Source organism: Harpia harpyja, chromosome 6 (genome assembly GCF_026419915.1).
Source record: "Harpia harpyja isolate bHarHar1 chromosome 6, bHarHar1 primary haplotype, whole genome shotgun sequence".
Classification (NCBI taxonomy): Eukaryota; Metazoa; Chordata; class Aves; order Accipitriformes; family Accipitridae; genus Harpia; species Harpia harpyja.
The window spans coordinates 43,204,880-43,230,356 of record NC_068945.1 but is presented as its reverse complement, the minus strand read 5'-3'; the positions used below and the strand labels follow the sequence as shown (position 1 = coordinate 43,230,356).

The 25,477-nt window shown below is 39.5% G+C and overlaps 1 protein-coding gene across 1 annotated transcript in view; it reads left to right on the top strand.

Moving 5' to 3' along the window:
• LOC128143584 (ankyrin repeat domain-containing protein 26-like) overlaps positions 1 to 25,477 on the top strand; it is a 57,817-nt gene that overhangs the window by 10,930 nt on the left and 21,410 nt on the right. Inside the window, 18 exon segments of the mRNA XM_052790943.1 lie at positions 1,134 to 1,167; positions 1,250 to 1,319; positions 2,608 to 2,668; positions 3,026 to 4,044; positions 4,766 to 4,913; positions 6,529 to 6,590; positions 8,199 to 8,310; positions 9,972 to 10,000; positions 10,103 to 10,169; positions 10,261 to 10,305; positions 14,681 to 14,766; positions 16,427 to 17,422; positions 18,287 to 18,525; positions 19,318 to 19,467; positions 20,435 to 20,468; positions 20,699 to 20,837; positions 22,290 to 22,503; positions 24,399 to 24,491. Coding sequence (XP_052646903.1) covers positions 1,134 to 1,167; positions 1,250 to 1,319; positions 2,608 to 2,668; positions 3,026 to 4,044; positions 4,766 to 4,913; positions 6,529 to 6,590; positions 8,199 to 8,310; positions 9,972 to 10,000; positions 10,103 to 10,169; positions 10,261 to 10,305; positions 14,681 to 14,766; positions 16,427 to 17,422; positions 18,287 to 18,525; positions 19,318 to 19,467; positions 20,435 to 20,468; positions 20,699 to 20,837; positions 22,290 to 22,503; positions 24,399 to 24,491 — 3,598 coding nt within the window.

Here is a 25,477-nt window from a genome sequence, read left to right as displayed (position 1 = left end):
GAGCCCTCAGTGCAAGAGAGATTGGTGTTTCAACAGTGAGCAAGTTCAGTGGAGGGCCATCAGACTCGTCAGAGGCAGGAGTAGTTGCCCTTTGAGGAGAGGCTGAGGAAACAGGGCTTGTTCTGCCTAGAGAAGAGGCGACTTGGAAGAGGACCTAGCAGCAGCTTCCAGTACATCTGAGAAGACAAAGCCGGGTGCTTCCCAGGGCTGCCTGACAGGAGGCGGAGGTACAAGAGGCATAAATGGAAACAAGAGAGTTTCTAATTGGGTGTGAGGAGCTTTACCATGATAAGGACAGTAGAACAAAGAGGTTGTATAGTCTCCCTCCTTGGAGGTGTTCAAGACCGAACTGGATAAAGCCCTAAGCAACCTTATCTGACCTCATAGCTGAGCCTGCTTTGAGGAGGCAGTTGGCTAAGAGACTTCCCGATGTCCCTTCTGACCTGATTTATCCTATGATCCTGTGTGCAAGTTGCCTTCATAACACTGATGAATACTTGGAGTGTAGTATAGAATGCCCTGATTATGCCCCTTTTGTCTGTTGAATACCCTTTTTGGTGCAGTATAGAGAACTGCTGGTGATTATTCTACCTGGGGAAAAGCTTTAGATCTTGATTATGCTTTTTGATTTTCTTTACCTTTTCAGAATAATCTGTAATTAGGTAGAGCAGCAGATAGTGTAGTATACAGCATAATGTTATATGCATAATGTTACAGAAAACAGTAAAATCTCTGCATGTGATGTGTACTCGTGTGTAATATGAGTACTTAGGAGGTTCATTTACTTACTGTCTTGCTAAGCCACCACCAGTTTAACTGTTTGCGAACATAGCTTATTCATGCTATGCTATTGGTTTTTTTAGTTCAGAGATGTTTGTTAATCTTCTGGGTGTAAGAGTCCAAAGGAGATCCAAGTCTGGTCTTTTTTGTTTTCTTTTTTTTTTAATTCAGTATGGCTCAAAAAAGCAGTTGTTTTGGAAATGCATTCATTCATGCTGTCTTGTGTTGAACTGACTACCCAAAGTTTCATTCTGTTATGACCTGTAGAGTTGTCCATGTTAAGTGTTTATATGTACTGGTTAATTTTTAGCATGCCAAATCTAATTTCAACATGTCAATTAATGTTTGAACAGCAATAGATGACTTTTCCCAAGGAGACTCAATAAGGTGAGACTTTAAAAATACCTAACACTTACCTGAGGAATGATTTGAGAGACACAGTACTCATTTTGCTTTGCTTTTTAAGAAGCTCTGAGAAAGAGGGGAGTGGTGACAGTTGGCATGCTTCCGAGGAAGAACAACTTGATTTCACCCCCAAGGTATGCTGCTTTTGCAGGAAGAATGTCCTGTAAAAATTAGTGATTTGAAGGCAAGTTTTCTCTGGGATTGAAAGAAACTGCAGTTCCAGCCAATATTGTTTTCTCCTTAAAAGCAGTCTCTGGCCTGCCGGCCTGCCTTCTGCTGTGAGTTTTTCCTAAAAGACCTGTAGCTGTGGTGGAGCATGCAGTAGATTTGTGGTTTGGGGCAAAAGAGCAATAGGTGACGAGATAAACAGCTGCATTCTTTTATTTGTTCTTGTTCATTTGAGTCAGGCTTGCAGGCCCTAAAAGTTTATAAGTTACTATTATAACCTGTTCTGTTCTTCTCCAAACTTTGTTATTGTTTCCTGTAAATTTGGTGATAGAATCCTAACTGATAAAGAAAAAGGGCGTTTATTTATCAAGATCTACTGAAATCCTTCATCACCTAGTTCTCCTTTCCTCCTCGTCAGGTTCCTCAAGAGCGCTCAATGGATGAGTTACTCAAATGGGTCGTCTTTTTCTTCTATGAGATGGCATTCTGTGCTTGCATGTGATCTCACGCTGCATGTTTTCCCTTTTTTTTTTGTTGTTTTTTTTTTTTGAATGCTTGAGTAGTATTCTCTTTGACAGCTACAAGCTCTTGTGCCTACTGTTTTTACTAATGTTCTGAAGAATTATCAGCTTCTGCAGTGATGGCTGGAGCATCTATTCTGTTGCACTGGGATTCTGCAGTGACGAGGAACCTGAGTGTGATAGTTGAACCCGCTCTGTAATGCTGGAGATGCAAGCATGTTTAGTTTTAACATGATTTCATTTTCTTGCACTGATTTAAATAGAAATGATGTGGTTTTTTCTGGCATGATTTTGAAATTTAGGGATATTTTGGTAAGTGTACTTGCAGGGACTAATTTATGCATTAAGTCTAGGGATCTTAACAGTTACTCGTGTTGTGCACATTTGCAAGTAAGCATCCTGAAACTGCAATCTTAAAATATAGCTGAATTTTACTTAAGTATGACAGATATTAAAAACAGGTTTTTAGAACTGTTATGCATGTGAACATAGTTTTAGAAACAATTTGCAGAAGGGTGCCTGCACAGTGTTTTGGGGTGAAGTACTCACTGAATTGCATAGATGGGGAGTGTTTGTGTAGTTAGAAGTATAGGATGGAGCCAGCACCTGAGCACTACCAAAAGGACAGCCTGATTATATTTACTGTTCAAGATTTGATGTGAACAAAGGATTTGTTGTTGTTGCTGTTCAAAGAAAAAAAAAATTTTTTGCTAAAATAATTCTTTATTTACAGAAGCTGCAGAAGCCAAACTTGACACTGTTAATGAACGTTTCCCAGCAGTTCAAGAAAAACAGTAAGCTATTTGGAAAAGATTGTATGATATACTGATACATAACAGTAGACTTGCTCAGTAGTATTTTTATAATTTTTTTTTTTTGCTATAGCAAGTGAGAAAAGTAGCATTTTGAAAACACAGCACTTAGTCATTTCAGAAAAGAATAAGTTGTATCATTAAAATGAAGATATTAATCCCCTCCTAAGCCTTTGTCCCTGGTCAAGTCCTTCGTCCATCCTGCCCATCCCTTACCTGGCTCCTTTTCCAGACATTCCCGGATGACTCCTCTCCTGTGCGTTAATCTGGTAACATGCCTATTGCTATTTACATAACCCCTTTTGTTCACATGCATTTTTCTTTTTCTTGTGCTTTAAGATGATGGCGATGGTTCTAGAATTGAAAGTCCTAAGTCACCAAAGAAAAGCCTCAAACAAAGAACCCCGTCAGATGCAAACCTGAACAAAGGAGAATGTGGAGAATTGTTGAGTCAAGATGTCTCAGATGCAAGCAACCTGGAGGAAGAAGAATTGGAGGAGGAGGAGGAGGAGGAAGATGATGAAAATGAAGGAGATGATGATGAAGATTATGAGGAGGCAGAGGAAGAAGAGGAGGAGGACGAGGATCTTACACAAGATGAAAAGGAGGAGGAGGATCTGGAAGATGAAGAAACTCAGTCTAACGACATATTGGAGGAGGAGCAGGGGGCGAAAACAGAACCTAAAGGGGAAATCAGTCAGAAATTGGAGTATTTTAGTAACACCAAGTATGAAGGAGAAGCTTGGTGTGGAACTGGAGATGTCTGTGATGATGATGATAAAATAAGTAAAGAACTTGATGAAAAGGTGGAGGAATCTGTTGATACTCCTGTGTCTTTTATAGCTGGGTGTCACGAAGGGTCGCAAGAAGATGCAATTGCCATGTCTCCAAAGATAATGAATAATGAAGTATCTTGCAAGTCAGTACCAAAACAAGCTGTCTTTCAAAATCTAAATAATTTGCAAGATACACAAGAAAGCTGGAACAGGAAAAGCATGATACAGGAGAAGTTTCACAGAAATGCTGACTCCTGTCTTGCAGACTCTGAAACGACAGACTGGAAAAAAGAGATACCTCAGCCTCTCTCAGATAGTTGTGGTCTTAAGGAGAAAAAGTCAAGCTTCAGTGATGGCTTTGAAAGTGGTAATAATTCTTGGTCAGCAGCAAAAAACCCAAGGCTTGAAAGTCAAAGACCGAACCCTGTCATTCTTGAACGTGTGGGGGATGAAGATGCTGAAGAAGAGCAATCTGAAGAGGTAGATGATAAAGTCTGTGAAGCACTGAAACAAGGAAGTGAAAACTTGCACTTAAATAGGCGTGAAGAAAATTTAAGAGCAGCATTTCACTCAAGCACCAAAGTAAGTATATAGGGATGATTTAATCACAAGGATATTTTCTAAGGGTATTATAGGTAAGAAACAAATGGTAAACTGAATTTCTGTTAATACTTATTCTTCACATATATCTGTCTTTTGATCATCCTTTTTTTGAAATTAGAAAATGTCTTACTCCTAGCCAAAGCAGTTTCTTAGGTATAAGAATAATATCAGGCAGTATTTTCAATACTTTCTTCTGTTGGTTACAGTAGTTTTGCAGGAAAAAGAACAGGCAGTAGACTTTTTCTGGAATCAATTACATTTTTCTCGGTTGTCTGTACAGATTTTATCTGTGAAGAGTGACTGCCATTTAGTAAAATTGATGGTGTGGTGGCTGAAAGTGAGGAAACAAAAAGAAGTTTGCATAAGATTGAGAGCAGGAAGCTAGTGATTTCCCTTGGAGCAAAGGAGGGGAAAAGAAGGAATGTGTTCCAGAATGATGTAACTTAAATGAAGCTAGTTAGACTGACATTAGGAAGTGCTTCTCAGGGGCTTTGCAGAGCCAGGGGTGAGACTTAATGACATTAGGCATTGCTCTCTACTCATATAGATTGTCATGGAAAAACTGAAGGCCTTGTAAAGCAAAGCTCAACACAGTTTCCCTTTTGCCTTACACAAGAAAAGTATTTTTCAAGTTGTTGATGGATGGTGAAGAAGATGCTTGTTTCTGCTCTTTCCAGCTGTCTCGGTCAATTTCTTTTAGGCAGAATCACCTGAATGGGAAGAAGAGGAGGAGGAGCAGGAGAAGGAAGATACTGGTGAAGAGCTCCAAACTGCAGTTGTTGAGGGTGTGAAAAATTCTATTGGTAATGATGGCCATCAAGTCCACAGTGCTTCAAAAGACAACACTGGTGAGAGAAATTAGTTAGTAAATACCGATCCAGTTCTTCCTCTATGAATATTAATGCACAGTAAATGAACTAAAATGGTGATTGACTTCTGAGATAGCAAATTTTTCCCTGGCCTGTGAATCCTAGTGGGCATTGGCAGAGAAGGAAAGAGCTTTTGTTCCTTTTCATTCGTTCTTGAAGAACTGAAGTTGTGGTGGTGGATTCCAAATGATGCTATATGAAGCAAGTGCCATTCTTGCTTTTGTTGCTGTGTTCTCCCTGAAGTGACCTGAACAAAATGCACTGATAAAAAAGAGGAGGACGACTACAGTGTCTTGCGTGTGACAGTGGTATTCCCCTTTCTGGCCCATACTGTTGGATTGAAAAGCTGTATTCTGTGTAGGAAAAGCTGTGATTGTTCTTGGCTGAAGCCTGGGAAAGATTTGAGTCAAGCTGAGAAAGCTGTTCTGTTCCAGTGCCTCACCTTGTCCAGTTTTAAAATGTAGAAGGTCTCTCCAGTGCCACACTTGTGTGTGCTTTAAAGCGCTACCAGGTTGGTCAGAGTTGAGCACTGTGGTACTCACCTTGAGTCTCAGAGCAGGAGGAGAAGGTACTGTTTCCATTGTCTGTCTCCAGAGATTAGCTTGGTGTGGTAGATGTTACCAGAGCATGTGTAGCTGCTGATCAAATGCTACACAGGGAGCCTGGCAGAACCTGCTGTATTCAAGTGTTGTGCCTATACATGCTCTTCTGTCTCTGCAGTTTACCATAAGCGTGCATTTGGCATGGTGTAAGTAGTCAGAGCCCAGGTTGGAACCAGCAGTTGCCCTTTTCTGGGGTGGGTGCCCTCACTGGTCTCCAGCTCCTTCCCCCTTCTTTGTGTGCGTGTCTCCACACAAGTGAATCCTGAATCAGTTTTACCTAATGGAGTAGCTTAAAACAGAGAAATTAATCTGGCCAGGAACCCGCTGAGACCAAGCCTTACGTTCATCTGGTAGAGGAGAGATTTGAATGTTAACCCCCTGAGACAGAAACTGCTTTTGTGTGTTTGGGGTGAGTGTTTGAGCTGTGAGCCTCTACCCTGTTTTTAAATGGCAATGCTTAGGTGTCTAGCTTCTGGGAAGGTGCAGGGTATAACAAGTCTCTGTCAGTGAAGATCTTTCCTGGTAGCACTACAAAAGGAGCATTGTGTCTTGGTGATTTTGGTGATGTTAGCATGAGGATGTTTTGGGTAGTGTTTCTACAGTACCTCCTGTACAGTGGAAAGCGGTAGTAAATGCCAAATTCTGGAGCTGTAGGCTGGAGAGCAGGTGACGTAAACTCTGTATACCACAGGACTGCAGCGTGCTGGAGTCCCTTCCTGAATGCTACCCAAACATGTGTTGGGTGTTGCTTGTAGCTGTGTCAGCTGTTGTGCATAGCTGTCTTCTGCTGGAAAAGAGGCAAGAGGAGGTGGCAGTGTAAAGGAAATACCACTATGTGGCTGGGTGTGGAGAAGCCCTTGAATAACACTTGCTTCTTAGTTTGTCCTCAGCAATAGAACCACTGCACGTCTTCTGGATGCAGGGCTTGACGGATGGGGAAGGGTAGAGTGAAATATAAGCACTCAGTGTCTCACTTCTTACCTTGTTTGTAGGTGCCCTGCCAGCAGTGGGAGCAGAGGAAGAGGAAGATGCTGAATCTCCCTGGGACTCTGAGGTACTTTCTGTGAAGGATATGGGGGCTCCTGCCAGGGAGAGGAGGGTAGGAGTAAGATCCAGAAGCGCTTGAGAGCTTGCTTTTGGCTTGGGCCCTACCGTTGATGAGGCTTATTTCCTCTTTTCCTGCTTCTGCCATATGTTTGTAACTGGGGACCCTTGAAATACTTCTGCTCTGGGCCATGTGTTCAGTTGGGATTGGGATGAAGTTAGGTTAAGCTAACGACTTGGGTCTCATAACAACTGGCCTTTGAGTTTGGTTTCTAGTATAGTCTTGAAGCAGTGAAGTTTCTTGCTGTTGAAAATACTCTGAGCTTTTCACAGGGGCTGGCAGGACTGTTGCTTTTTCACCAGACAGCTCTATTCTACTGACCTGGTCAGTGGTTGCCCTTAGGGTCTCCAGCCTAGATGGTTAGCTGCTTCTGAATAGATCCTCTCTACCTTTTGTAGGTGTACTTCAGCCCTTTTTGAAGGTCGTGTCCAACAGAGATACCACACATGCTGGCTGTGTTTGCCCTTTCCGTTCTTTCTGTCTGTGGTACTGGGCTGGAAGAAAATGAGCAGGGTCTGTAGCTAACCCGGTCTGGCTTTCTTGTGAGGCAAAACGAACTCTTCCCCACCCCTTCTTCAAAATACAAGACTAAAATATTATTAGTTTTTTTAGGTAGCCTTAGCTTCTGTAAGCTTTGCCTTGCTAGTCTTTGTTCAACCCAAATCACCCTTGCGATTGGGAGTAGCGATGTGTTCACTCGCCACTGCAGGATACATGCCCAGGGAACGTAAGCATAAACTTGAATGTCAGGTGCAAGTTCAGTACAAAAGTTGGATCACCACAGAGCTGCAGTTATTGGTTCACAGCCCACACCTTGAGTTACCATGTTAATTCTCTTTTGTGGCTGTCTGGTTTGTCAAGGTTTATCAATGTGACAGAATAGTTTAGATGAGCTGTGAGGTTTCTGCCCGAGATCTGAAAACATGCACAACTGCTGTGCTTTCCAATAGACTATGTCTTGATGTGTCCTTTCCAAGGGTCTTATCAAAGGTTTTTGTATCTCTAATATACTTGATACCATGTGTTGTGGTTTCAGCCCAGCCGGTAACAAAGGACCATGCAGCCGCTTGCTCACTCCTCCTGCCCCCCTCCGGTGGGATAGGGAGGAGACGGAGGAGAGAAAAGAAAAAAAACTGGAACCTCGAGGTTTGAGATAAGGGCAGTTTACTGGGACAACACAAAAAAAAAAAAAAAAACGGTTACAACAACAACAACGGTACTAATGAAAGAATATACAAAAAAAAAAAGTGATGCACAGTGCAACTGCTCACCACCCGGAACCCGACGCTCCACCACCAAAAATCGAGAGACCTCCCCCCCGGCCCGCTCCCCATTTATATACTGGGCATGATGTCACATGGTATGGAATAGCTCCTTGGCTAGTTCAGGTCGGCTGCCTCGGCTATGCCCCCCCCCAACCTCCCAGGTTCCTGTAAAAATTAACTCTATCCCAGCTGAACCCAGGACACCATGCTGTGCAAATTGACTTAGCAGGAGCTTTTTGCATAGAAATGAGTTGAAAATGCGTTTATACCAATTCTTATGCATGTGTTTTAGATTATACAGACGGATTCTGGAAGTCCGAGAAAAGTATCGTCTGGTGTGTTGCTCCCAGCTGCAGACAGACACGGAGCATGCTTACAGATTGTTTCAGGGGAACGTGACAATGGTAATTTCCTCGTGGACTAAATGTTTGTCTGTAAGCCTTTATAGGCTAAAGTAAACTTTTAGCAGTGTCTGTCTTAGGAATGCTGCTATGATGTGGGTGTGTGCTATAGCAATGAAGTGATGAAGTGCTTAGTATTTGTTAGTTAACACCAGTTATCACAGCACTTGCTGGCCAGTTTGTAAAGGAAGTTGTCTTGTTTGCATTAGATGTGTTCTTTGGACATGTTTGTATTTTTTTGGATTCAGGTTTTTGTTGCATAGTGATGACAGTGTATGTGGTTTAGGACTGACCTGTCTGAACACTTAAACATTCTTGGATGATAATGCAGCAGAAGAAAGCTATGATCTAGCTAATCTTTTTTTTTTTTTTTTTTTCCCTTAGCTTAATTTTTGATAGCTTTCTGTTGTGCTTTGCCTAGTAGCTAAAATGTGACTAAAAGTTTAGGTTTTGTTGCCGAGGGTTTCTGCCTGTAGTTTGTGACACTGTCTCTTGAGCATCTTGAGTGTAGGATGGCAGGGAAGTAGAACTCTTTTCTGAAGGATTTCTCCTTTAGCAAATGGTTTGTCAGTCCTGCTTGTAGTATAGGTACAACAGAATAGCTGAAGAAGCTAATGCAGTTTTAGTTTAGTAAGCTGGAAGCAAAACTTTACAGGCTCCTGGGAGCTTGTAAATCTACTTGTTGAGTAGTTGCCATGGAAGTCTGCTTCATATGATGCTATTAAGATAAGTTTAAAATCAGTGTGAAAAGGGGGTAAAAGGTGATTATGGTAATCTTTCTAAGGTATTTCCATACTGCTAGACCACCAAGTTTCCTGAAATCAAATATTGTTTGCTTTTTAATAGTTTTTTTTTTTTTTAAATATAAAAATTTTGCTGTGGAGCCATTCTTAGTAACATTTCATATACTTCTCTCATGAGAGGACTCAAACTGTAAGATGACTAAAGCAGAGGATTTGAAAAATATAGGTGGGCCGGTGGACGGTGTGGGTTTGGAAATGATTTAATGTTAGACAAAAATTAAAAAAAAAAAAAAAAAGTACTTGGAACGATGCTATAAATACAGATTACAACCAAGCAACACTTGTTTCTTCTGTTTCCTTGCAAGCTAAACCAGAACAATCTGATGAGAACTAGCTTGATTTTTACCTCATTGAAGGACACATGTATGAGGTTTCTGTAGATGCGCCCATGCTTTCTCTGTCCCATCAATGGAAGGGAAAATACTCCTCAACATTAAAGACTTACAGGATAATCACAGTCATAGTGCTGTTGGACTGTTTTATGATTGTTCATTACAGCAGACCCCCTTTGGCTTTTGAAATAATCTTTTTAGAAAGCAGGATTCAGCTCCTCAAAAGGACTAAATATTTTTGATCTTGTTCTGTTAACAAGCATGACCTTATTGCTTCACATGAATTGTCCTAGTTCTGTGATGATTATTTTTTAAATCCAGGGTGCACAATGGGAACTATGCATTCTCCATTTCGTGTATACTAATACAAATGCTCTAGGATGAGGTGAACTGAATGTTGGGTATCGTGCTCTCAATGAAATAATGCTTGCAACTATTACTTAGTTGTAGAAACTACTGATATTGAATGGAGTAGAAGATACCTTCAATTAAATAAAATAACACTTCCCAAAACATTTTTCACCTCCAGGCTTTTCGGAGAAACCCAACAATTCCCCGGTAAGTATTTGTTCATGTCAGACTGACTACTTGTTCTGCTTATTAAGTAGTATGCAGTTACTTTGAATTTGGTTTTTTCTCATTGGATTGTGTCTTTCATAGCTGAAGACTTCTGAATCTGTTTTGGAAATGAAGGAAACCTCTGCTAAAAAAAGGCAGCAGAAATCAGGTAATGTTCACTTCATGTGGTTCTGGGTTGAGCTTTGTAATCTTTCTGGATAGGAGTATTAAATAAAGCATCTGATTTATTTGTTTTGCAGATCTATTGGAGGAATTTGGTTTAGGAGGTGCAGAGGATATTGAAGGTATTTGTAACAGTCTCTTTGTAGTGTTTTTATGGACAGGCACATTGTACTTGCAAATTTTTCCCTAATATTAAATGAATGGTTCTAGCAAGGTGTTCTGGGAGCAGAAGGTCTACTGAAATATGCCTCTATGCATGTGTGTGCTCCCTCGAGTCTGCCATTCAACACTGTAAATACCCTTCCGTGATGTAGGCTTCCTCCACCATACCTGCTCCCTAAGTGAAGCAGCTAGCTGGTCCACTATATATTGGAGAGAGGATATATGACCTTAATGGTTTGTTTTTTTTTTTTCTAGTTTCTTTGTTCTACTGTTTATTGATTTGTGTATTTTTTAATGAGATGAGAAACAATTCCCCATTCAGGTTTTAGAGTTTCTACAATCAGCTGTTGAAAATACAAAGCAGAGAGAGGTGAACAGATATGTAGGCAAGTGAACTTGTAACTTCTAAGTATAGAATACAAATAGTTCCAAGTTCTTTGGCATACTTGTTTTGGGGGGGGGGGGGGGGGGAAAGTACTGTTGTTCTTTTGACAATATTAGAGATTAAACTTCTCTCTAGGAAAAATATCTCACTCCTCCTTTTGTTCTTCTCTCTCTCATGTATTTGCAATGGGTAAGCAACAACAGGTCCTCTTTTGCCCTTTATTTTGCAGTGATAGTGTTTTTGTAAGATGCATAGAGGTTTGTTAAAAGTTGTTCAGTTAAAACATGAGGTTTGGTTTTGTCTGTATTATACAGTAATGTGAAAGGTAGCCCCGTAGTGGACCAGTATGTTATAATATTAAAAATCACAGAAAGGAAAGACTGCCTTTTCATAGGTCATTTCATGTCAGCTATTTTTCCTGTGTGTCTTTATTCATTTCTGTCATGTTGTTTTTTACCCATGTGTTATCTTGAAGATCAGGTGTTAAGAAGTACATGTGAAAATTTCTTTCAAACTTTTATGTTTGGATTTGGGTTCAAGCAATTTAGATTGCTTCAGCAAAGAATCATGATTCCTGCAGCACAAATACTTCTAACTGTGAGAGGGTTGAATGCCATCCTCCACAAGTTTATTTCATAAATCTGGAAAACAGGTGCAGTATCTTGCACAATTAAATGTTGAATGAGAGCTGAAATTTGTCATTCTATTTACTTTGTTACTGAGTCATAGTAATAACTTCTTAAAATCTATTTTGGGGTCAAAATTAAGTAGTGGTCTTCTCATGTTTTCTGTATAGAAGAGTAGCTGCTTTGCACTGTAATCTGCAAAAAGTCATTATGTAAGACAATTTATGAGGAGGGAAATCTCGGGAGAGAGTGGAGAGGTAAAGGTTAATTGGAAAGACAACTAAAAGTCATCTTTTGATACCAGCTAGGGAGCAGGCAGAGTAAAAAGGTGTGGGATTTGCGTCTTTTGTATGCACAGGGATTTCTGTGTATTTATATGTTCATGTTTTTGAATTATTTTTCCAGTGGCTGGAAAAATAATTACTGACTAGAGTTACTGACACCACGAGAACTGGAATTTTGCAGATGGAAGAACATCGTTGCCTTTCATCTTTCCTGCCTTTTTCCTTGTTCTGTGGCTGTTGAACAGAAATTTCAAGATTGATAAAAACCCTATGGAAAAAAATCTTATGGGCTCCAAAGATCCTAAAATCTTATCTAAAGATTGAGACTTCAGACTTAAACAGCTGCTACTGAAAACTTTGCTATTGACCATGGTGGGCAAGACTGAATAGGAGTTTGGGTTGCTTTTGATTAAAGTGACTCTGAAACAGAATCCAAAACATTAAGATACCTACATACTCTGAACAGAGAATGTGAATTGCATGTTTAGAAAGTCAGTACAAAACTGGGTGCTGGCAAGTCTGCTTTTATCCAGCGTTCAGGCAGATACAGTTGACCAGAAGAGCTTATTCAGTCAGTGTTGTGCAGTATGTTTCAGGAAAGGTGTCACAGCTCTCCTGCATCCACAAAATACTTAGTCTATCTTTTAAGCAAAATTGTAGTGTCCGTGTTACATGGTGGGAGTAATCACACATACCAAGTTGTATGGTAGGAGGCTGCATGCATGTTGCAGTTTGTGACCTGAATGAACACTGATGAAGTGACAGAAGAAGTCTGGCAAGTGTACCTTTTATGAAAATGGTATAGGAGCAGCCCCATATATCTGAGAGATTGACCACCCCCTGCTGTGCTTGGGGTGGAGAGGCTTCTAGGAGCAGTAGAAGCTCTGAGCACACTGGTGTGTCTAGACTCTTCTCATTCTAGGAGGTATTGTTACCACCCAAGAGGCTTATGTGTAAATTACCAGCATACTGGGTGCCTGTCTGCCTAGTTCTACTCTCTTGAGTTCTTCTCCTTTTGTTTTCTGAAAGAGTGTTACAAATCAGTGTGACGTTTGTACAGATACTTCTCTTGGATTTCGTCAGGCTCCAATGCTTCTGGCCACCCCGTCCAGTTGGCACTCCCAGAACTGTGTGCTTAGTGAGGGAGGGACTTGCTGGTTCAAATTCTCCAGCCACATTACAATTCTAGTAAGAGGGACAAGGACCCATCTACAAAAACTGTGCATAGCTATTGGAGGAAAGGACAATGTTGATCTCCAGATTACGGATGTTACTTGCATAGGAGCTAAGTGTTCACTTACTCCAAGCATCTTGGTATTGATAAGTTATGACACTCTCTATGGTGCTATCTACAAATGTGCTTTGACCACCAGCACATCTGTCCTCTATTTCTAATGCTGGTTGGAGCCTTCGTCTGCACCAGCAAAGAGCTTGGGCTATCTACAAGTATCAGTAAAAGGCTAAATCTACTCTGTGATCTTGAAAAACAAGAAAAAGGGGAAAATGCCTGTTTTCCTCATAGAACATTATCCTTAGATATAAGGGTATGTTATTATCTATGATGCATTTCAGACAGTCTGACGAGTATCATAGTCATCAATAGATCATCATAACAACCCTGTGAAATAAGGGCTGTCAAGCCGCTAATGACTAACATGTGTTGGGAAATGCCTTGTTCTAAAAAAACCCCAAAAACAAATTCAGAGAAAGTCTAGGAAATTGCACCCACCCGTGATTGAGGTGGGAGGAGAAGATTGTTATTTCACACTGTATAACTTGAGGTTAGAATCAACCTCTGGAGACCTGTATGACTGACTGACGAGGTTAGGTTCCCAATTCAGACATAATGATTTGTAATTCTAAGCTTGTATCTTAATGTAATCCCCTTCAAGAAATGAAAGCTTGCAAAAGGAGTTGCCTAAAGCAGAAAATGCCAGAAGTGAGGTTGGCCCTGTGACTCATTAATACTGGACCCTTTTGTATTTTTATGAGGATACCTATTTTCTCCCTGTCTTGCTCGCTTTTCTTGTAGAAAGAGTATTGTGTCCCTCTTTAGCAGTGAAGCTTTGCCTACAGAAAGGTGATTGCGCAGAAACCATGGAATTATGGAGCGGGAAAGGAGGTGTAGAGTGATTAAGGTGAAAACCTCCATCTCTGTTTTTAGATGCCACGCTTGAGCTGCTGGGACTTGTTTCTTTCTGAATCCTTGATACTTAAAATTGTGTTCAGTGTGCCTTCCATGCAAACAATGACAATGAGTTGCTGCTTCTAAATTGTATCTGGGACTATCTGGAATCCAATTCTCGGATATAAGTGAGATTCAAGGTAGGCACCCCATAATGGGGAGCCCAGGCTCAGTGACTGCTTCTGAGGAGTTTGTGACCTGTCAAATATTACTTAGAAATTCTGAGAGAGGAAAGGGTGGAATGCAGTTTTCAACAGTACAAGTGAAATGTCCAGATCATGGGTTGTTCCTCAACATTTCACAAGCCTGTCTCTCATTCAGTGTCCCATCTGTGTCTTCTGCAACAGACGATGCAGCAGTTTGACTAAAATACTCAGTCCAGATCCATGTCTAGAGACAGACCATTGTTTCATGCATGGATTAAAACTGGGGCCTTAAAGATTTCAAGCCTGTGATTTTGTCGTTCCTGATTTTCTGTGCACAATACGTAGGGAAATTAAAATTGCTGGAGGAATGTAGCTAGTTACTGCATGGCACGCACAGTGTCAGAGAGAGAGAGATCACACACCTTTAAGAAACAAGAGTGGTTTATTTGTGACCATTATAGTGATTTTCAGCAAATTCCCTTTATACATTAAAAAGTAAAATGCCCTGGAAGAAAGGAATTCACACAGATGCATCTTAAAAATCCGTATTATGATAATTTTCTCTCTAGGACCTCACAAATTTGAGGGAATGTTTTATTCTGTGTTACGATTTTTCTCCCAAATATGGTGATTCAAGGTGCGCTCGAGGTGTAAATAAGTAGTATTAAGTCACACTGGTTATAAAAAAAATATGTGGTTTTCACCGTAGATGAGTACTCGGGATCTACCTTTCATACGTCATCATCAGCTGAAAAAGAAGACACCAAGGATGCCATTGAAAATTGTGGGGCGCGGGTATGTAAAACCAAGTATTCTGAATTAGAGCCTGAACTGGTAAATTGTAGTATACACTAAGGTAAAGAAAACTTACCAGTCAGTGAATAGAGCTGAAGGGAGAGTCCTGTAGATTATGGTTGTATTATAGTCGGAAGTAAAGTTGGAAAAAGTCATCTTATGGTGGGGTAAAATCCTTGTCATTGTGTTGGATACTTGCTGTTATACTGATTGTTTCCAGCTGCTTTGCTTAAATTTTGATCAATGTTTTTCCTTTTGTGTGGTGCTGAGAAACAGTGCAAACGCATTTTTTCCCCTATGCAAAATGCACATTCAAGTGAAGAAGATTTGTCTATAATATGCTGATCTGTTGGATTAAACATGTCTGATCTTCCTCTTTGTAAGAGAAAGATCAAACAAAAAAACTTGACATTTGGTGAGCTTTCTGATGCTTTCACTGCCTCTGCAAAATATGCACTTGTTTGACCATGTTAATAAGTGTTTGAAAAGCGTGCGTTTGTTTGTTTGTTTGTTTTTTTCAGAGGGCATTCTAGAGGGGAATAAGGCAGGCAGTCTGTGTTGGGCATACAGGACAGGGCTGGATGGAGGGGTCTGGAGTCTTCTGTAACATGTCAAGGGACAGTGGAGCAAATTATTTCCACCCCACACCCAGTCACCATGAAAGAAGGTCTTGCTTAATTTCAGTAGGCAGAGCACAGAACTTAAGCCTATTGAAAGGTGGTAGTAGTTGGGCAATGAACTTGGGAACGGAGAGGCCGAGACAGATGGTGGCTGGCTGAGGTGCTCCTTCCCTGTTCTGAAAGGAGGAACTTTTGCAGAGGGAGAAAAGAGAGCGAGGAGTTGGGCGGTCGTAGCCCATTGGGACACCAAGGCTGCAGGCCCTATGTAGAAGGGACCGTGAGCTAAGGAGGCACATGGAGAGGGAGCATGTTGGGAGGAGCGTGACACATGACAGGAGCAGTCAGGACTGTTGAGGAACAGAGCATGGGGTCAGGGATGTCAGGAGACTGGGTGGGGTTGAGGCATGGAACGGTTTTCATACAAGCTTGGCTTCCTGGGTTTGGGGATAAGGGAAGGAATGGACAGGTTTTCCTAGTAAATCCTTTTCTTTGGAGCTTGGAATGGAATTTAATATTTCTGAGTCTTAGGTGAAGAAATAGTGCTAACTTAGCCAGTTTTCCGTGTGGTGGACAGTAAAAGCTTGTCATGTTCATTCGCGTTGTATTAGCTCAGCTGGCAGGGGACTGTAAAATGCCAGGCAGCAGAGAATGATGGAGGAAGGAGAGTGGGGAAAATGTAGGCAGTTGTAATGAAAAATGGTATTAAAGCAGTAAAAAGTGAAAAAATAAATTGCTTTGTGACAAATGTCAGCAGTTTCAGAAAGCAGGTAGGCTAAAAGGTAAAAGCAACCCTAATGTCCAGACAAATCTCATCCAAGAAAACCTGTTGTCACTCAAGTAAGTCCTATCTTTAAGAAAATTATGATTCAGTGAACCTTTAATTTAGTACCCTTTGATTTTTATTATAAACAATTGCTTTCAAAATGTCTGATTTGTATTATTTCTGTTATATGATAGGGTGAGTTTGCAACAGAAATTACCTAGATTAACTGTAACTTCCTTTTTCTTGGTAATCTTTCTGTCTGTACCTGTTTATTAAGGATAAATATATTTTAGAAACTACCAACTTGATAGAAAAAACAGCACATGAAAATCAGACTGACAAAGCAGAAATTTCACATCAGGAAGCCCTAGCAGAAAATGAGGAATTGCACAGTGCTGACAAGCAGTTAAGTCCAAAACCTTGGGAAGAAAGATATGAAAGGATGTGGGTTGAAAATGAGAAAAGAGAATTGAAAACAAATTTTAAAAACATTACAGCAGAGCTGAAGCAGCTGTTTGGTGAAATTAATGAAACTGGGAAAACTACTTCCCATGTGGAAGAAATGTCAGAAGATGGCTTCAGTGAAGAGTTGAAGAGTTCTCGTGTTGTTTCATCTCGTGTGATGGAATCAAGTAATAAGTTAGAAACTAAAGGTGAATTTGGAGATATTAAACTTATGCTAGGTGGAAAAGAACCCAAAATGGAAATTGAAATTCCGAGTCTTGGTGTCCTTCCTGATCCAAATAACTTAAATGCAAATGTGGAAGATACCTGGAGTACAGATGAAGAAGATAGCACAAACGATACAGGTAATACAAAGGTGCCTCTAGCAAAAGGAGAGGAAAAGAAAATGCCCACTATGGAAATGGAAGAGAATGAAAATGGAAGTAGTAGAAATGTAGAGGGAAGTCCTGAATACTCCCTGAGACATAGCTTAAAAACAAGTATTTTGGATGACGCTTCTAGTATTCTTCCTAAAATAAGACCTGTTTCTACAAGCGATGCAAACACACTTTTTGTAACGGAAAGGAAACTTGGAAAAGACTCTGGATTTAATTACGAAGTTCCCGGGGACTGCCTTATTGACAATTATAAAATAGGAGAAACAGAAATTGACAGTCTTTTTGCAAATGCTCGGCAATCCTGTGGCATGCGGAAAAGGAATCTTGACGAAGAACTAAAACAAGATATGGAAAGATTTAAGAGTAAGGTAGGAGTGCTGCAAATAGTATTCCTGGCTTTGGAGAAAGAGAAGGTACAGCTGCAAAAAGAGGTAGAAGTTCACCTGCTAATGGTTATTCTTTAGCCTTTCTCCATACCAATGGTCCTGTTCACTTTAGCTATTTGTTATTAAGGGAAGATGCTTTCTGCAAATTGGGTTTTGTTTTGATGGAAATATGCTACTTATGAATAAAGAGAGCAGTAGAGCCTTGTCCTTTTCCCCATTACGTAATTAATTGGAAGGTTTTTGGAAAACACAGAATGCATTATTGTTCCAGTTTAACAATAGGCAGCACTCAGTTCCAGCGTAAGTAGTTATCACTTCATTGCCATAAAAAGAAATGCACACAATTACATCAGTTCTGATTCTGAATCAAAGAATGAAAATAGCTTCTGAACAGGGTCTTGACTAATCTGTTCATTTGCTGTGATTTCTGCATGGTGTGTATTCATTGCTCTTCACTAAAATTCCTGTTTGCTGTGAAACCGTTTCTGCTTGTGGGTTTGAGATCTCTCCCTGCCCCACCCCGCCCTTTAAGCAAGCGGTAGCCCAGCACACTTCCACTTGATTTTTTTCTGGGTTTACAACTAACATTGTGCAGTCCTTCTAACTCTTTGTCCATCAGTAATGCTTTCACTTTTTTGTTGTTCACGTTTTAAGATACACTATTGTTTTCTTTCTAAGGGCTATGTTTTTGTTATATCTTTAATCATGAGTGAATTCGAAGTACTTTCAGTGACTTGATACACTTTGTAGTGTAATTTAGTGAAAAAGCTTCTCTATATGAATTAATTTTTTTTTTTTTTCATTTTACGTGATTGCGGAGCTAAATCCTGAATTATTCAATCTTGGATATGCTGTTTTTCCTTGCTAGAAATACTGAGAAATATATGAAGTTTAACTTTCTTTTTGTAGGTTGAGAAGGAAAAAAGCAAAGAAAGATGTTTCAAAACGCAGGCCGTGGCAAAACAGGAAGATCTTGATAAATTAAATACACCGACGGGTATTGTTACTGATCAGCACATGAAACAAAAGCTTGCTCTAAGGAAGAATGACTGTTTGAAACTGCAGAATGAGAACACTGTAGAAGAAAAAGACAAAAAGAATTTTTCATCTGAGGAGAGTTCAAAATTGATTAAACTGCCGATGAAAGGGTAAACTAAGGAAATAATTCTTTTTTGTAGTACTACTTCAGTATCTTTTAGGTTTTCTAATATTGTAGTAGTTGAAGTAGTTTCCTCAATGCTGAAAGCCATACTGAGTTGTCCAGTGCTTCGAAAACATTTAAGAAAAAAAAAATGTTTTTTAGAAAAACCTAAGCTGACAACAGAGGTGCAAATTTATTGCCTGCTTTTAAAAAAAAAAAAAAAAAAAAAGGAAAAAAAAAAAAGACTTTTCAAAACCAAATTCGAAGACTGGAAAAAACAGTTATTTTTGTAGGAAATGGCCATCCAGAAAAGAAAAGTAGGAACTTACAGTTTACTTTGCTTTCTCCCTTTTCTAGGTGATTTTAGGGATCTCCATGTGGTTGGTGTTTTCCTTTTCATTAAGTTCAGGTGCTCTTTGTCAGGAAAAGGGAAAAGATGATATTACCAAACCAATCTCAAAAGTTTGAACCCAAAGTGTAACCCTAAGCAGGAGTGTTTTCCTGTCTGTCCCTCAAAGGAATCTCTGCTCTAGATACTTCCTCTAATGGGGATATTGGATGTGTTCCATCTTACCTGAATCTAGCTCAGATTCCACATTTCCCCCTTATTCCTAGGGGAAGGTTTTTTTTAAATACTTGGGTATCTTCCATGATCTTTGGGGTCAAGTCTGTGTTTTATCATAGATATTTTTCATCTCAGTTGTTTCTGGACATCATCTTAAGTATGTCTGTTTCAGAGAAATATTTTCTGTAAAGCTACTCAATTGGTGCTTATTTCTTTTCTTTCTGTTTAATGTAGTAAATTTGCCCTGAATGCCAAAGTTGCAAAGAAAAATAAAAGACAGACTTCAAAGCAGAAGGCTAATCAGCAGATGAGCACTTCCAGTGGGAATAATTTTCAAGTACTAGATGATAGCACTTTCAGTGAAACATCTCAAGATGAAGGAAGGTACTGAATATAAGGAATGTTATAAATAAAACTAACTTAATGATAAAAATTGACCTGAAAGCTAAAGGTAAGTTTTGTAAACCCGATGTGTACAATGATTCCTGTTCTTTCATGTGACAATACTACCTGATGCCCTTTGTGCTCAAAAACACTTCTTTTTTGCTTGGAGTGCTTTAAACATACTAGCCAAGTTATTGATAAGGTCAGATGTGCACAAATTCTGAGTTTGTGCATGTGTATAAATATATATATTTTAGATTTTTAAAAAGGGAGAGGAGAGACTTATAAAAGAGCGAAATTACTCTTTCCTGAAGGCATCCCAAGTTTTTCTACTTTCCCCGCCCCTCTCCCCCCAAGCTGTGTCCCCTCCCAGCTTCTTGCCCACCCCAAACTTACTTGTGTGGGAGGCGAAGTGAGAACAGAAGGTGTTGACACTGTACAAGCACTGTTCAGCAATAGCTAAAACATTGGTGTGTTATCAACACTGTTTTGGTCAGAAATCTAACAGACAGCACTGTGTGGGCTGCTCTGAAGAAAATTAACTCCATCCCAGACAGACCCAGTACACTAGAGAATCCAGAATTATCGTTCTTTGACCTGTAAGAGAAGGATTCTCAGTACTGAAGAGAGCTCAACCTCTAGTATTAAACGGGAATGCACATATACGCTGTACATGTACATTGTATGTTTGTGTATCTACACATTTGTAGCTGTAAGATTCCTGTGACTTTGAGTGAAGTGCAGAGAACAGTTATTTCAACTATTTGCTTAATATCTTGTGGAAAAGTAGCCTTCCAATAGACATAACAGTACACAAATTTTTTTTCAGTCTTCAACTACATCTAACAAAATTCTTATATTCAAATTTAGTTAATTCACTTCTGCAATTAAGTTTTCAGAGCCACTGTAGATATTGTTCATAATGCAATATCAGCATTCCAGTACTGAATATATTTCTGTTTTCCAGACCTGCAGCAAAAACAGGAAGTGAAAAGAACAAGGTACTGTAAAATCGGTTTCTTGATAAATAGTTTGTATCAGCTTTTAATCACTCAGATGGGAACAGCATTTATGTAGTGGTCAACCAGATGCAGAAATTGCTGCTAGTATGCAGCTTCATCATATTTGAGCCAAATCTATGGGCTGTGAATAAAAGAATGAATCATTCATGCATTTGTAATGATCTGTAATACTACATAGTTGTATACAGAAAATACTGTATTGTTTGTAGGTCAGCATACAAATGGATGTAACTGATGACCTTGACTTAACTCACTCATCTGACACAAGTTCAGAGGATGTTGAATTACCAACTTCAACCTACAAAGAGGCTATGTTCCTGTTAGAACAGCTTAGTGTGGATCATACGGGTATGTTTTCAAGTAATTTTGTCTTCAGCTGTTACAAGTTCCTCTTTTAAAACATGACTACTTTGTATGCACTCCTAGGTATTTTAGGTTTATATTTTGATCTAGTATTTCTTTATGATTAGAGATCCCCCTCAAAAGATGTGAAATTATCTCACCTAACCATAGACGTCTGTATTGTCAGCAAACATGCCTTACTTTATCATTGGTTCTCTGTCTAGTTAGAGCTGTAGAAGTGGGTTCTTGCCAAGTGCAGTTCAGCTCCTTCTAATGCAGTCATCAAAAGTTAGCAAGATCTTTTTCCTCTTTATATCCCCTTAATAGCCAATGACAAATGGTGCAGCAAAATAATGGCTTTGCTTAAACGTATATGTAAAAAATCAACTGTCATAAGATACTTGCATATGTACACATAGCATTATATAAACATAAGTATCACTTACTATGTCTATTAAACTATGATAAAATTTTGTTAGGCAAGGGTTAACCTTGACTAAAGGCCAAACTCCCACCCAGCTGTTCTCTCACTGCCCCTCCTCAACAGGACAAAACAGGATGAAAAAGCTTGAGGATCAATACAAAGGCAGGGCTATCACTTACCAGTTACTGTCACAGGCAAAACAGACTACACTTGGGGAATCTTAACTTAATTTGTTACCAATTAAAATAAACTTGGATAGTGAGAAACAAAGACAAAAAAATTAAAAGAAGACCTCCCCGCCGCCCCTTTCTCGAGTTCAGCTTCACTCCTTCACTCCCGACTGCGCTACCCCTCCCCAAGCAGTGCAGGGAGGCTGGGGTCTGCAGTCAGGACACAGCAGTTTCCCTGTGCCACTCCTTCTTTCTCACGCTTTTCCCCGGCTCCAGTGTGATTCCTTCCATGGGCTGCAGTCCTTCAGGGAAAATCTGCTCCAGCCTGGGCTCTCCATGGGCTACAGGTCCTTCAGGAAATAATCACCTGCTCTGGCATGGGGTCCTCCACAGTACTGCATTGGGGATATCTGCTCCAGCGTGGCCCTCTCCAGGGGCTGCAGGGAAATACCTGTTCCACCATGGTGTCTCCGTGGGCTGCAGGGGAATCTCTGCTCTGACACCCGGAGCACCTCCTCCCCCTCCTTCTTCACTGACCTGGGTGTTCACAAAGCTGTTTTTCACATTCTTTTTCCCTTCTCCTCTGCCTGTGTGGTGTTCTTGCCCTTTCCTAAATACGTTCTCCCTAAGGTGCCACCAGCGTGGCTGAGAGGCTCAGCTGTACCCTGTGGTGGGTCTGTTGGAACTGGCTGTGTTCAGCACAGGGCAACGCCTGGCCTCTTCTCACAGAGACCTCCCCACTACCTGTAGTCTTCCCACTACCAGAACCTTGCCACCTACGCCCAAAAGCAAAGAATTAAATAATTTATACCTTGGAAAGTATTTGCGCGGATGTGCAGCTTTGTGTCTTTTCTCTCAAAATAGGTTCTGCTATTTTGTTGAAAATTCAGAACATACTTCTTGAATACGAACAGATAATAGAACGTGAAAAAAATCGGTATACAGCTGTCTGGAGAGAAGTAAGGAAATTGGAAAGTGAAAAGGAGGAGTCACAATTAATAGTGGAAGAAACTCAAGATTTGAAATCCATATTGGCTCACCAAGAATTGGAATGGAAAAGTGATATCCAAAGCCTTAAGTATGTAACCTCGTGTTCTGATAGTGTGTTATCGTGTCAGTGTTCATGTTCCAGAAGATGCTGATGGTACAGGTGATAGGGTGAGAAGTTTCTAGTCTTTTGGGTTTGGGTTTTTTGAATCCCATGGGCGAGTTTATGCTACTTAATGTTGGGGGAAAAAATGCCTGGGTATTAGTTCCACGTAGAATCTTCTGGATGTTGTTTTAACTTTTTTTTTAATAGCAAGAGAAGAGAACAAGAGAGTATGTATGGGAAAATGAGATCTATAAGAGAGAGATTTATATAAGATATATTTTTATTTTGTCTCTGCAGCCTCTGTTAGTGTATAATATTAAGAATTCTGGTAATTCCACAGAATGCAACTCAGAACAGAGCTGACAGTGTTTGTTTATTTGAAAGGTCAAATTCAGGCTTGTCCATTTCCCCATACTGCTGAACTAGACCTGGGTGGTGTGAGATTTCTAATCACTGTTCACATCAGTTCAGACAAGAGCGGCCAGCAGGCACCATATGAAATTCAACAAGAACAACTGCAAAGCCCTGCACTGGGGAAGGAAGATCCCCTTGTGATTATGTACCGTGGGGTGGCCTGGCTGGGGAGCTTGCTGAGAAAGCCCTGGTGGTCTTGGCAGAGAGCAAGCTCAACATGAGCTCGTATGAGCTGGCGGCTGAGAAGGCCAATGGCCTTCTGATTTGACTCCAACCATTTTTCAAAATTCTGAAGTATCTATCGATTACAAAGAGTTAATATTTTCGTTCTAAAAAAATTCGCAAAGCAATGTTAACTTTACACTTATAAAAGCTATACTTTTGGTGACGTTACACTAAAAATTATACGTAAAGCTTTTTCCTTGCAAGATAAACCATTCAAATACAAATGTTACTGTCAATCTTTGGAATAATTTATTAGTGGTTGCTGATACTTGTTTTGCAGAATTTCCAAAGCAGATCTTCAATTGGCAGCTCTTTCCTTATGTTAATACTTGATTTTTTTGTTGTTGTTGTTGTTGTTGTTGTTGACTATTGCAAGGATATCAGAAAAAATATTCAAAATAATTATCAAACATAGAACTGCTTTCTTGTTTGGCTACTGTGGACATGCCATGGACTTTTTTTTTATTTTTTATTTTTTTTTTTACCATGTTGGTGCTTATTGCTGATTGTTTCAGTTAGTAAAGAAGTTGACATTCCCTAAGGCTTTCATTATAAATTATCTTCAGAATTAAATTGCTATTCTTTCTCCCAGATGTAGATCCATTGAGGTTTAAAACTATTTTTAATCATATTAAGCTTAAACCTTATGCATTTCTAAATGTATTTTTGAACACTGTCCTCATTCTTGAGTAAATAAAAGCTGCTTGCTCTTCCTATGGTCAGCAGTTGGTTTAGACTTACAGAAGGCTTGCTAAAAAATTGTTGGGTCTGTCTTGTCTAAGTGGCGTGCTGCTTCATTGGTATTACTTGCGATCACTGAATCTGTAATATGTAGGCAGTGCTTAGCATATTAAGAAAACTTATATTAATCATAGTAAAAGTTTCTGATGCTTTGATCTGGTAAGACAACAAACTCCTTTTGAATGAAGTGTTTGGAAAATGAAGTTTTTGGTTTTTTTTTCAAATTGTAGAAATGTGCATACTGCTGTATATTTACCTATGTAAACTTAAAAATAAATGATAAATCACTCAACGGTTTATTTTCATATCTTGTACAACTGATACCACGGATAATGGAATGAAGTCAAAATTCTTTAAAAAGTTAAAAATTACAGTAAAAATGTTTTAAACTTTTCAGATTTCATATTTTTATGGTTTGAGTTGTCTCGGCAAGTTCATAATGTAGAATATTTACTTTTATATCAGTGCTTTAGTTTCTCAAATGTTCTGTTAAATCCCAGATTTACTTTGAAACAAGAAGAGGAAAAGAGGCTCAGAGTAGAAACTCTGTATGAGAAAATGAGAAAAACTCAGAAGGAAAGAAGATCAATATTGTAAAGAGATGGAGGAGAAACAGCAACTTGAGTTACACTCAAGGAATTTAGAAACAGAGTTACTAACACTGCAGAAGCTCTTGAAACAGGTGTGTTAAATGATGAGTTAGACACTTGTTGTCTTATTTTCTGTTTCTTTTTAATTGGCATTGTATTCCAGTATGCCTAAAGAAGGAGGTGCTTTGTTGATGGAAGAGGCGTTGGATAGCTGTTGCCAAACTTTGAGGACAGTTGAGAACAGTTGGTTCACAAGTGGTCTGTTCTTCTTTTTTCTTTTTTCTTTTTTCTTTTTTTTTTTTTCCCCCCTCCTCCTTTGCAAGTTCGTGATTCCTTTTCTCCTTTTTTGACATTTAGGTTTCACTTCTATTTCAGGCAAAGCCTGACTTTGAGTTATTTTTCTAAATTACTACAAAACATTCTGTATTTCTTTAATTTTTCAGAAGAAAATTAAAATTTGTTATTTATAGACGGATTATCATAATTGCGGGGAAGCAAAACTATTGGTAAGAATACAAAAGAGAATGGGAGGATATTGCTAGCTCTGATTTTTCTCAAGATGCAAGTGGTTTAATTGTATTACTGTAGGTTGAAGAAGAGCGTGATGAAACACAGACAGCTCTCTCAGGAAAAGAGTGCCAGAGCCCTGCAAGAAGGAGTTTTGAACAACCACCTTTGGAGACAAAAGGAACTAGAAGAAGAGACAAGAAGAACTATAGGAAAAAATTCAGAGGTAAGCAGACTTTCTTCTAATTAATTAGATTTCACCATGTTCATTCTGAAGTCATAATAAATCTTTTGTAACTTTTTCTGCTTCTTGATGGATTATTTACAGTTTACCAGTGTAACTTCACTGTGTAAATACCACTTCTGTTTTCCCTTTATGTCTCTCAAAGTTCTGGAAAGCAGCATCAGTCCTGCGTGTACCTGAATTGCATGTGCAAGTAGGAAACTAATAGAAGACACTATTTATGCCATTTCTTAAGCTA